Consider the following 12,443-nt stretch of genomic DNA (forward strand, 5'->3'; position numbering starts at 1 on the left):
TCAGATCGAAGGACCCGGTCTGTGCATCGGGGGAGCTGTCCTCGGTGCTGAACGGGACGAGCGTGAAGCCAAAAGACCAAACAAATATATGTTTTATTGTTTCTCGAGGTGGAAATGAAAAGGTGAACATGATGAGTGGGTGATAAGTGGTAGTTGGACCTTTACAGGCAGACTCGTATTCGTGGCTTCAGTCATTAGGCTCGAATCATATTCATGGATTTGAGAGCGGTCATGTGTTGCCAGTGTGATAACTGTCGACATCTCAGGCAAGAAACACCGCGAACACACAGTGAGCCACATGTCCATCCGTGTTTTTCGCCCACTCCCGTCAACCTCCCCACGTGAGCGCTCGTCACGGGCAGGGAAGGCGTGACCCTGCTAACTTCCGCTCCCGTCGGCCAATCGGAGCGAGGCGCACTGCGGCTTATAAAGCCCATCCGCCTGCCGAGCTCCTCCGCTGCTCACCGTCCTGCGAATCATCGGCCCGAGCCGCGTCCCCGACCTACCGCAACCGTGAAGATGGCGACCCGGGTAAGATGCACATATTTACACATGTACATGGACGTGCTTCAATTATTGTGTTAAGAAAACAACAACAACAACAAAAAACATCAAACACCACTGCTGTCCGGCAGGTGAGAGAGAGAGAGAGAGAGAGAGAAAAAAAAATGTCGGGCGAGCCATGAAATTCCAAGCAAGTCATAGCAGCTGGGGGTTATTTTGCGTCTGAATGTCACCGTTACTATGTTTTTTTTATTATTGTTATTTCTCATGATGTCGCAGCTACGACCCTGGCATCTGTGGGTGGGGGGGGGAATAATATCTCCAGCATCCGAAGCCTTCGCTGAGAGGATCGCTGCCCTGTAATCCCGGGCTCCACTTGCCCTTGAGCCGACGCAGTTGCGTAAAATTGAAAAAGCTTTTGCCAGGGCCGTGCATCAGGAATAACGGGGGGGGGTTGTGTAGGGAAGGCAGAGCAGAGCAGCCCTCACCAGAGGCACACCAGCATGTATGTGGTGATTTCAGTCAGAGCGGCGGGGATCAGTGCTGCTGGGCTCGTTTGCGTCGCCGACTGCCGTGGCGCACCGATGGCCCCGCGGAGCTCAGGTCCACTGTTCCCAGCGGAGCCCTTGATCAGCTGGTTCTCTGTCGCAGAAACATTTGGGGAGAGCTGTCTGGAGCATCGCCTGTTTCCACCCACGCAGGACTTGCAAATGTAGAGGCCTACATTTTGTTCATGTCTTATTTTTATTCTATATTTGGTGTGTGTGGTTCGTTGCTTGGCAGCATTGCAGTAGGGTGGGAATGCGGGCTGTGCGGTCGTGTGATGATTTAACATCTCAGGAACACTTCGCATTGAAGTCGTGACCCCCAGGACGGGTTCCCCCGACCTCCAGGCCGAGCCCCCGGTCTTAGTTCATTTCACCATTGTCTCGGCGGGCCGACAAACTTCTGCAGGCAAACATTGCACAGTCATGATGCACCGTGGCTAACAGTCGTAGCATCACTCAGCACTGTGATCTGTCTCATGGCGTTGTGTACTTCAAAAAAGGAGTGAACTTAAATCCTGCGCACTTCATGTTTGAAGGGTGAAGCCTCGGCTCCACAGTGTTCGGCTGTATTTTTATGTAGGCGGCTCATTCATCCACGTCTCAGTGCAGGCGTGCAGATCCCCATCACCTCATTCACATTATATCACCTTTCGTACTCGCAGGCCAGACACGGAGAGCAGCACACCCAGTCAGACTGCTGCTTTTTTGATTGCCTCGACGGAAATGCAACATCAGTCCTGTCAGAAGTAACGTTGACTCTTTGACACAATTAGAAAAACCAAGCCAAATCTGCGTGAAGCTGCAGGGAGCATTGATTAGTGAGCCAGAGCTCTGGCTCCATTTGTTACTGCAGAACCCAGACTATATATATGCTACGACGGCAACATTTGGTTGACCATTTGCTGATTTGTGGATGTCCCGAAACGTCCAGGGGGGGGGGGGGGCACGGTCAATGCTGCAGCGAATGGCTGTGTTCTCATTTGTCAGATTCTACATGAGGAATGTGATTCTACCTCTTCAAGTCATCGATCAGTAGAAACCCAACGAATGCTGTCGTATTAAAAGAGGCTGAGGAGAAGGTTGTGACAGATCCTTTTTCTAGCAGTGCAAGCAGTTTTATGTTGGAGATGGATGCGCTTTTGTGATGCTGAGACACTGAACATGATTGTTCCCGCGTGTTGTTGCCACACCTGAATGACATGTACACACTTTTAAATCTGTAGAATAATGCTGTCCGGCTATCCTTAGTTACTGTTGCTACGCCTGCTTCCATTCTTCCATGGCACACGTGGCGCTGGCCATCGCAATCCTTGCCAACAATTGGACCAATGGGCCCTCGGTTTCATACAAAGGTGGACAAAAAAGCAGCTTCTCCTTTCTATCTGGCGTCCATCACACTCAGAATCCTGTGAAAGAGATGTCACACATGCAATTAATTCGTAGAGTACATATGGAAGATTCACTCTCGTAGCCCGGCATGAGACTCTTAATCTCAGGGTCGTGGGTTCGAGCCCCACGTTGGGCGCAGTGTCATCTTGCAGCAATCAAGTATTTCTGATTCTAATACAGCAGATGTATTATACTAAAAGACTGCACATCCAAGGTGAAATGTCAGCGTTATCACCATGGGGTGCGGTCGAATTGTCCTTCAGCCGACGTGTCCTTCCTACCTACTATTCCTTGACCTCATGAGGTTTTCCACTGAGGTCAAGGAATAGTAGGTGTAAAGGAGGATACATAAGACTAGGCCGATAGCCGCTCAGAGGATCCGACTCCACTTTCACTAAATTACTTCATTATGTGATGGGTGCAACTACAAATTTCCAAAGATGGAAAGGAAGCATTGAAGCTCTTATATTATATTTCCTGTAGGTCTGGTCTTTTACTGGATGTGAACATAAAGAATTTTAATAATTCTTATTTTTCAAAACCCACTAGTTTTGATGTTATATACTTAAATTTCGAATCACATAACTTGGCAGCTGAGCATGGTTAAGTTCCTCTGTCACATTTCCTCCTCCGCTCCCAGGTCACACCAAGCGTCTACAGTTAAATACTACATCTACAGTCATGTCTCCCCTAAATAATTTCATGACAGAAGTGGCTCGGTCTGCGGTGTTTTCAGCTGCGCAGACACTAATTGATTACTCCTAGTTTTTATTTTGGACAATATTAAAGATCCAAGTTGAAACTGATAGAAGGGCAGGGCACGAAGAGAAAAAGTTGCGATGACAAAGCTGTCTGCTACTTCAGCACCACGGACAGCGCCGTGGACTCGCCAACACACAGCGCAGTGTGACGACCGATGTGTCCTAGCCTTGGTCGGGGGCTATAGATTATATCTTTGACGAGCCTCAGTCCGGTGAAGCGTCTGTGATTCAGAACGGTTAATGTCGCGCTGCTTGGCTCGGGCAGTAAGGCGGGGCTACGACTCTAAGTTGTGAGCAAGTTGGCCAGACATGCCAGCGACGGCACAATGTGGATTCAACAGTTGGGCGACCTGCAACCTTCAACCACTGTGTGCTGGCCTGTAGTGTGTCACATGAACATTAAAATAATCACAGTCTTCACGGGAATATTTTTTTGCTGTCTCAAATAATATCACATCATGTTAAAAGCATGCAAACATAGGAAATAACCACAATCATTGGTGAATGAAATGTGGTTTACTGTTATGTGAAGCGTCAGACAAAGCTCGTCCATCATACACACACACAAGAAATCATTCACTTGGACAACGGAATTTAAAAATACAAACGTTGCTCTGTCTACATAAACCTCCATACTGTATGGCCTTTATTAATAAAGCCCCCTTTTGCTTGAATGCGGAATGCTTAGTGTTTTTCATTAGACGTTTGCTATTTCAGTGTGTGTGTGTGTGTGTGTGTGTGTGTGTGTGTGTGTGTGTGTGCGTGATCACGGTCAAGGACAGAGGGGAGGTTATGGTGCATTTCTCCTCTTGGTCATTCAGCATGAGTCAGAAGTGTCCCGAAGCGCGTTGTCATCCATGCACCCTCCAACACTAACACACGCGCGCACACACACACACACAGTCTTCACCCACGGCAGACCATGTACTGTTGCTGGGCATATACTGCAGCTTGTCAGGGAGAATCAGAAAAAACGAAAAACAAAAAGACATTTCCACAGACTGACACCGGGACAGACTCAACGTCCTCCTCTGTGAAGACGCGTGACCAGACAGTCATGCTGTACAAATTGTATAAATCTTATACATCTCACACGATGATGCTGATGGTGGCATGCAGGGTAGGGGCAGAGGGGAGGAGACACCCATTTTCTGAGTGAAGCTCATTGTTGACCTGATGTCATCCTGATCATAAGTGAATGGAAACAATTTGCATAAGAATTTCCATTTCAGACAAGTGGACAGATGCCAGATTTGAGTCTTTGACTTTTTTGCCATCTCTCGTCTCATAGTGTACATGTACAGCCTATAGGCAACTTTACCCAGTGGCCGGACTGTGCTGTCAATCATCTCTCCCCCTTCTCACTCAAAGAGCAGGTGACGGCCTTTCTGATTTTCCCAAAACAGAGAGAATGTGTCCCTGCTGGCTGCAGAGGCTGATCTCATGCTGGGCCGCGTGTGAGGAGGCAGAAGTTGCAGGCTGTTTGCGGCTGCAAAGCGTGTCATCGCGCATCCAATCAAACACACTGACAATTTACCGATTTGCCGACTCAAGTTGTTGGAGTTCAGTGCTGAGGAGCAGAGTGATGGAAAAAAAGATCCTGTGTGGAGCTCAGATCAGCAACACTGACCGACACCTGCGCTGACACAGTCGCGTCCTCCCCCCGAAGGTCAACAGCTAAACTGACCCCGGGGGTTCACGCGGGGACTCCCCGTCTTTTTGACCGGTGGCCTGGCGTGATCGCATGGCAACGGCGCCGCTCCTCGTGCCAAGCAGGAGGGTCCGCCTGTGGTCAGCGAGGAGGAGTGAGGGTCAGTGAGACCTTCGGACAGGCTCTGGCTGCGGTGAGGGCTGAACCGGCGACCCTTTCGGTCCCGCCATGCCACCTGGCCCACCACAAGCCGCCGGATTAGAGAGACGCAAGACTCAAAGGCTGAAAGCGTGCGGACGTTACAAATGTTGAAGAAAAAAAACACGGCAGAGCCCCGCATTTACCCCAAAGTCAGCGCGCTGACCGAGCTCTGCTGTAATCGCAGGTCCCTGCGGCCTAGAAACATCTCAGTGCCTTCGGGGTTTGGGCCTTCTATATTTGAAGACACCAAATAGGCATTTTTAGACCGCTTTTTTATTTTCTTTTGCAGGCAGACAGTTCTGTCGTCTGACAAGTATTCCAATCACTGCTCTAAATGAGAGCAACCGCGGCCGAGGCGAGCTCAAACTGCGGACGCAGACTGGGTTGCTCTGTCCATGGGAAAATGATAATCAGTGACACACCGTTGTTTTTGACTCTGTAGTCTACACGGTGTGGGTGTGAAATGGATTTGGATAGATGAAAATGTGGATTGGGGTATTTCATTTTGAGGCCGAAAGACGTCAAATCAACGCGACAGCAGGTTTCGTGTACCAAATTGAAATTGATCTACTTTGCTTCTTCCAGCTGCTCTCGAGGGCAATCCGGTTGATCCGGTTGTGTCAATGTCATTAGGAATGATCCCAGAGACAGAGAAACTGTTGTGCTGTACTTGTTTGATGGAACAAGTGAGTGGGCTACAAAAGACGGCAGCTCTCCTGGATTCTCCATCATAATGAAGTGAGCAGGTCGTCTCCCTCATCATTTCCCTGCAGTGCAGCCCTCGGCTCCACGCTCGCTTCACAAACACGCCCCTCCCTCCAAACAGCAGGAAAGCTTTCAGCTGTTTGTTTTTTTGCTTTTATTCATCCCTGATCAATCAACTTCTCCTCGCCGTACCAGCCTGGACCCGCAACACTGTTTTACGTACAGCAGCAGCACCGACACGTGCATCTCCTCTGCTTCGCCATCTTTCTTTTTCTGTCTTGCAGCCTTTCTCTCCAGTGTGTCCATGTCTTCGTTTGCTCTTTCCCATCCTTCATTTTTTTGTCACTTTGACACTCTATTTGCTACAATAAGATAACTAAGTGTTTCCTCTGCTCCGACTGCAAACCAACCTAAAGTCACGAAACAGTCACTTCATGACTATAAGTTCTGAGGATCATGATAAATTAATCCAGAATATTTGTTCTATATTGTGATTGTGATTTTCATATATCTATCTATGCAATTAATTAAATGAAAATAATAGATAAATAAATACAAACATATTCTATATATGCTACAAATATTTATGAGTCCCTACCTTTTCTGTCCAGTCACATATAATAGAGTAAATTATGGTAAATTACACGTCACCATTGGTCCTCTGTACACTGAGGAGCTAACGCTGCTAGAATCTGAAATGCTTCCTTTCTTCCACAACTACAGTGGCTGTAGGAGATGTGTGTGTGTGTGTGTGTGTGTGTGTGAGCATGATCCATCTGCAAGGAAACCTGTGTGTATATACGGAATGTCTGTGTATCATGTACCTGCATGTTTAGTGTGTGAGTACAGTGAGTGTGTGTGTGTGTGTGTGTGTGTGTGTGTGTGAGAGAGATAGAGAGAGAGAGAGATGGTAATGGTTAATCTGTGGCCGTCTCAATGCGGGGCCTTCCTCTGTGAGCTCTGAGCTGTAGCTATTTTTAGAGAGCCTCCCTCTCTCTGCTGTGGGGAAGCCAACACACACACACACACACACACACACACACAGACACGCTGACTCGCACCCATTGAAACACAGGACATGTACTGTACCGACAGAGCAAAACACACTAACAAATACACTGATACACAACTAGACCAATGTGCACACTGCAGTGTGGGAGACAACAACAATGTGTGTTTGCGGTTCCTTTTCTGCTCCGTCACCAGACTTTCTACAAGCCCTAATATACGCTGGACAAACATTGGTGGGGTTGATATGTCTTAAATCAATAATACTAATAACATAACAATAATAATAATGATAATGGGACAATATATTTAAATATACAGGGTGCGATTTGTGGAAAAAAACAGAGGGGGGGGGGGGGGGGGGGGGGTGTTTTGATCATGTGTTATGAGAGTGGTCTCAAACTCCTGACCTCCGCCACGGGAGATGGACGCGTCGCCAAGGAGACTGAAACCCATGGGCGTTCGCAGCTGTCGCTAGCACATCTCTTAAGGTGTTGGCGAGTGAGGTGAACACACACGGCTGACCACCGTTACACGTGCACAACAAAACAAAAGAAAGAAATCCCCCTTCCCAATATTTGTGCTTGGCGACATTCTGAGATGATCGAGGCTAGTGGAACGAGGGTCATTAGGTGAATTAGCCGCAATGTCATCTATTTTCTCACAAGCAATGACAGTGGGTGGTCCATTTTGGATTTTATTGTTTAGTCGCACAATAAACGTTGCGCTATACTTAATTTAAAAATGTTACATTTTAGGTATTTGATATGGTCTATTGGTAAAGTAGCACTTTGAGGACGAGGGTTCATTTGGTCCCCACCGGGAATTAAAATAATTCAGCAGAGGTGGGGATATGCAGACCAGAAAGTGGGAAATCCTACGCATCCTTCCGGCTAATCGCTCCCTGATATATGTAAATGAATATGGACTGTACATTTATGTGCAGATTAAGCAAATTTTATCTTACTTAAGCAGACCAATATTAATGTGCTTACTAGTTGGTGCTTGAAGGCAGATTTTATTAGCCTTGGGCAAAGCCAGGTCATGCCTGTTTACTCCTGTTTTCTGTTGTGCTAAGCTATGATAACTGGCTATACTGTAGTTTATGCTAAGTGTGACATTTATTCATTTTTCAGCAAGAAAGAAATGAAGCGTATTTCCCCAAAATAAGGAAGTCGGAGCAGAGGTCGCATGTGACCAGATGGAAAAATATGGGATAACTGAGCGGGTGTACAACATTATTAAAGTAATGTAAAGTACTGTTAAATATACTGTACTGTTAAATAAATATTCTGGACTAGTTTATTAAGATCCTAAGATTTTATAGTCATGAAGGGACTGCTTCTTGATTTGAGGTTGATTTGCATTTGAAGCAGAGGAAACAGACGTATCTTATTACAGCAAATAGTATGTCAAAGTGAAAAAAAAAATGAAGGAAGGAAAACGACATTTTGCTGGAGTAGAAGTAAAATTACCTATTGTAATTGTAATACAAACCAGGTCAGTTGAATATTACAGACTTTATGTAGCAAAATTGGCGACATAAATTAAATGGCTGCCACGTTTTATAGAATTAACAGCAGGATGAAGCAGCAGCAGCAAATGCAGAGATGTGAAAACAAACTCCACGGTGGCCGCAGTCGACAAACGCAAGCGGAAGCCGGCGAGTTTGCTCGACACAAACAGTTTGGAAATGTCGCGCAAAGCTCGGGTGAAGCCCAGATTTTCGAAGTGCACCCACTGATCTCTGACGACCTCTGACCCTGGAGCTGATGTTGAATTCATCCTGGGACAGCTTGGCAACAGGTGGAAGTAGAAGAACAGTTTACCTTGGATGAATAATTCGTTTCTCACCCAAATTAGCACTGCATCAGTTACGGTTCATATGATTAAAAAGAAAATGCCCTCTTTTCGGCGACAAAACATAACCATTAATAGAAAAAAAGTTTTTTTGCAATCTTTGATGAAGAGAGAAAGAGCCCATAGAAACGCTGCAACACGTGAGCGCCGAACCAGCAGGCTGCCAGAAAATAACTCATTGTGATTTATATAAATTGGAAAGTGAGTTGGCACGGACGTGCAGCTTATTAATTTGATAATGTGCTCAGAGAGGGCTGATGGCAGACACTGAAAGTGTATCTGTCGGCCTCAGCTGCAGAGCAGGAACTATGGTCGAGGGCTTGTCGATTTTGAGTGTTTCCTTTCACTTAGGTTGTTTGTGTGTGTCGTGTTAATACATGTCAGTGCCCGAGTTCCCGAACACAACTCAAGGCTTGACAACACACACACAGCTGATACAGTTAGCACGCCGGGGCTCGGCTCAGATTTCATCCGCTTGGGGCGGAAAACTCTGACTACTACGCTTTCGAAAATGTAATTGCAGTGACGCGAATGCAACACATTTAGTCTGACATTGATTTTTCTGACAATCTGTGGGGAAATCACAAAACCAAAGAGAGCTCAGGTGAGTGTTAATGTGTAATGCTCCGGTGGAAAAAGAAAAACAAATTTTCCCTTAATGGCCTGAGATAAAATTCTGCCGGAAGCCACTGTAATGTATAATACATAAATATATATGATTTTTTTGCCCTGAATTTCAGCAGTGGATTTCATTTAAAATCTGCATTAATTCTATTGTTATGATTTAAAATACAATAAATAATTCATTAATTACCTCAAGTGGCAGTTATTTTACCGCAGAACTCGCATAATAACCCGGTGATACAGAAGAGGTGGACGAACCATCATGGAGGGACAAGCCCCTACACGGCATGTACCAAGGACGGATAGAAGAGGTGGCTGATATCAAGAAATCCTACCAGTGGCTGGAAAAGGCTGGACTGAAAGACGGCACGGAAGCGCTAATAATGGCAGAACAAGAGCGGGCACATAGTAGGCGATCAATAGAGGCAGGGGTCTGCCACATCACAGAGGACCCCAGGTGCATGCTGTGCAAAGACAGCCCTGCACATATTAGCAGGGTGTAAGATGCAGGCAGGATGATCATGAGTGGGACACCATATAACCAAGTGGCCGACCTAGTGTACAGGAACATCTGCACTGAATATGGGCTGAAAGAGGAGTGAGAAAAAGATGTGGGGAGTAAAGGCACGAGTGGTGCCAGTAGTGGCCGGAGCACTGGGGGCTGTGACCCACCAATTGGGAGAGTGGCTCCAGCAGATTCCCGGTACAACGTCTGAGGTCTCTGTCCAGATGAGGGCAATCCTAGGAACAGCTGGGATACTGAATCCTCAAACTCCCAGGCCTCTGGTAGAGGACCCGAACTTGAGGAAGACGGTTTGCCTTCCGCAGGTGAACGTGTGGCTAGTTCCTAGCTTTGTCTGTCTGTAACCTGTTGGTTTGGTTTGTCGGTTGGTCAACAGGATTATGCAAAAAAAATGACTATACGGAAATTCCACAACACCTGGAAGGATTGCACATGGACCAAGACAGAACCCATTCAATTTTGGCCGGGATCCTTACAAAGGGGAATCAGATCACTGTGCGATAGGGCAATTTTTGGACTCATATCTATGAGCCTGTTGGACCTTAGTGGAGATATGAGCTCTACTTAGTGCCATTCTAGTTCTGTGCAGGTTCATTACTGTGAGCGACCCTTCCCACATTGACATGTTCAGTATAACCATGTATCTTCAACCCTCAGCTCAGATTCAACAGTGGTTGGGTTCTTTACCCATCGATTGCCGGCGCTGACATCGGACAGGATTCTCCCCCTGAGGAACAGCGGGCTGAATAATTTAATGAGATGCCTGGAAGATTTAGAGCAGGCGAGGAGAGACGCAGGGAGTGGCCGCTTCATTATCCTGCCACTCCCTGCTTCTGCAGGGTTACACACAGCACACTGCCAAAAGAGAGGAAGCACTTTTAGAGTATTATTTTGAAGAGATGGGAGATTTGGCCTCATGGGAGGGAGGCATGGTGATTAGCGATTGGAAAATAATCCCAAAAAGCCCTTATTACCAATGAGGAGGAGAAATTTGATTCTGGGCTTTTAATTTCACGATGAGCCACCACAGAGATTTGGATGGTGATTATGATGTTTGCTGAAATGAACACAGTAAGTGATTAGATGAGAAATGGATGGAGGTTTTTTTTTTCCCCTCCAGACTGGAGGCCTGCTTGAACCAAAGAGATGAAACTGAATGAAGAAGGGATGTTTTCAGAGAACGTGTGGGCAATTGAAGACTCAAAAAGGATTGTAGAAAAACTGACATAGGAGCAGCTTTGAAAGATATTAAAGGAAAAATGTAAAAACAGCAACTCAACGGGACTCCTTGGACAACAGATGTTGTCATATCTGCCATCCAGACAATTCAGTGGCTGAAGATGCTTTTTTCTTCGATTAAATCAAGCAGACTAGTGAAGCCTTTGATCATATCTGTGGCCAAGCAGCAGTCACCTGTAAATATTTCCATACCAGAGGAAGGGAAGGAAGAAAGGATCGAAAACATGGATGAATGGAAGAATGGATGGATGGATGGATGTTCTAGAAAAGTTTCTAACCTTGAACTGATACCCTTCCCAAGAGTTTCCATTAATCCAAAAGGTTTGCATGATGATGAACAAGATGATAAAAAATCAATAATTAAAAAACGTATTTCTGCCATTCAAATTACCTCTGTGTTTATGTTTTCTAACGTATGATGTAACCTCTGTTTTTCAATCAAGAATTGCATCAATAGTCCAACATAGATAGAGACTCCTGATTAGTTACTGTACCTGGCCAAGAAATATTCAGATTCTGTCTTTTTCGGACAGAGCCAGGCAAAGCTATGCCAAAGGGCTCCAGCTAAGTATTTACTGGCCAGACATGAGAGTGGTGTCTATCTTCTTGTCTAACTCTCAGCTAGAGAACAAGAACGTCCTGTATTTCTCCCAAAATGTCAAACACAAGGCATATATCATAGGCTCCATCACCTATTTTGTATTGTCAGTCAAATTTGTGATTCAATTCCAAGCCAATAGTTCTGAGCATTCACAATACACAGATGGGTATATTCATTTAAAAGTGAAAATACAAAATAATGATTATATGAGTTTACAATCTGTCTCTACAAAGCTGGTGTTGAAATTGTTCAATCTCTTTGCCGGTTCTTTATGAGTTTAAAAAGCTCAAAGGTAGAAACAACTCTGCTTAGAAAAGAGAGCAGGGAGGTGAACAGGGAGTCCATGCAAGAAAACGGATGTTAATAACTTGTTCAATGTTTTTCTTCTGACATTGTTCCACTATCTGTGATGTTTCGTCTGTTTGAGCATGCCGGCTAATGCGATCTAATCCAGTCCTAGCAGTGCAAGAGAAGACAAACCATGAAGCAATAACAGGACTTGTACTGGTGTGAAGAACTGCCCAATAAGCGACATCTATTCTAATTTTACAAATATGGGATTTTCAAATGTATTTATCCATGATTGGCTCATTAATTGACTGAAATGTGTATTTAAATCACCTAGGGACACATCACAGTAAAAGTTCCCAGTATTCCCAGTATGGTGACCTTGATTTCATCTCCCCTTCATCCATTAGAAATTAACATACATCTCTGCATCTATGCCTCTTACCACAATAAGACAGTCGTCACTTTGTCTCTAATGTGGGGAAGATGAGTCAACGTAACACTGGATGTTTGGCATGGCCTTCTGCACATTGCTCGCATT

General features: G+C 45.6%; 1 protein-coding gene across 3 annotated transcripts in view; it reads left to right on the forward strand.

The window, feature by feature from the left end:
• The first annotated feature begins 404 nt into the window (after window positions 1-404).
• LOC118288420 (vesicle-fusing ATPase) overlaps window positions 405-12,443 on the forward strand; it is a 34,725-nt gene continuing 22,686 nt past the window's right edge. Inside the window, exon 1 of one of the 3 annotated variants that reach the window (XM_047328006.1) lies at window positions 405-531. In XM_047328006.1, coding sequence (XP_047183962.1) covers window positions 520-531 — 12 coding nt within the window. In that variant the 5' untranslated portion in view covers window positions 405-519. The remainder of the gene's footprint in view (window positions 532-12,443) is intronic. The other 2 variants (XM_035614488.2, XM_035614489.2) reach the window with 2 other exon arrangements.

The sequence above is a fragment of the Scophthalmus maximus genome, chromosome 17 (genome assembly GCF_022379125.1).
Source record: "Scophthalmus maximus strain ysfricsl-2021 chromosome 17, ASM2237912v1, whole genome shotgun sequence".
Lineage (NCBI taxonomy): Eukaryota > Metazoa > Chordata > Actinopteri > Pleuronectiformes > Scophthalmidae > Scophthalmus > Scophthalmus maximus.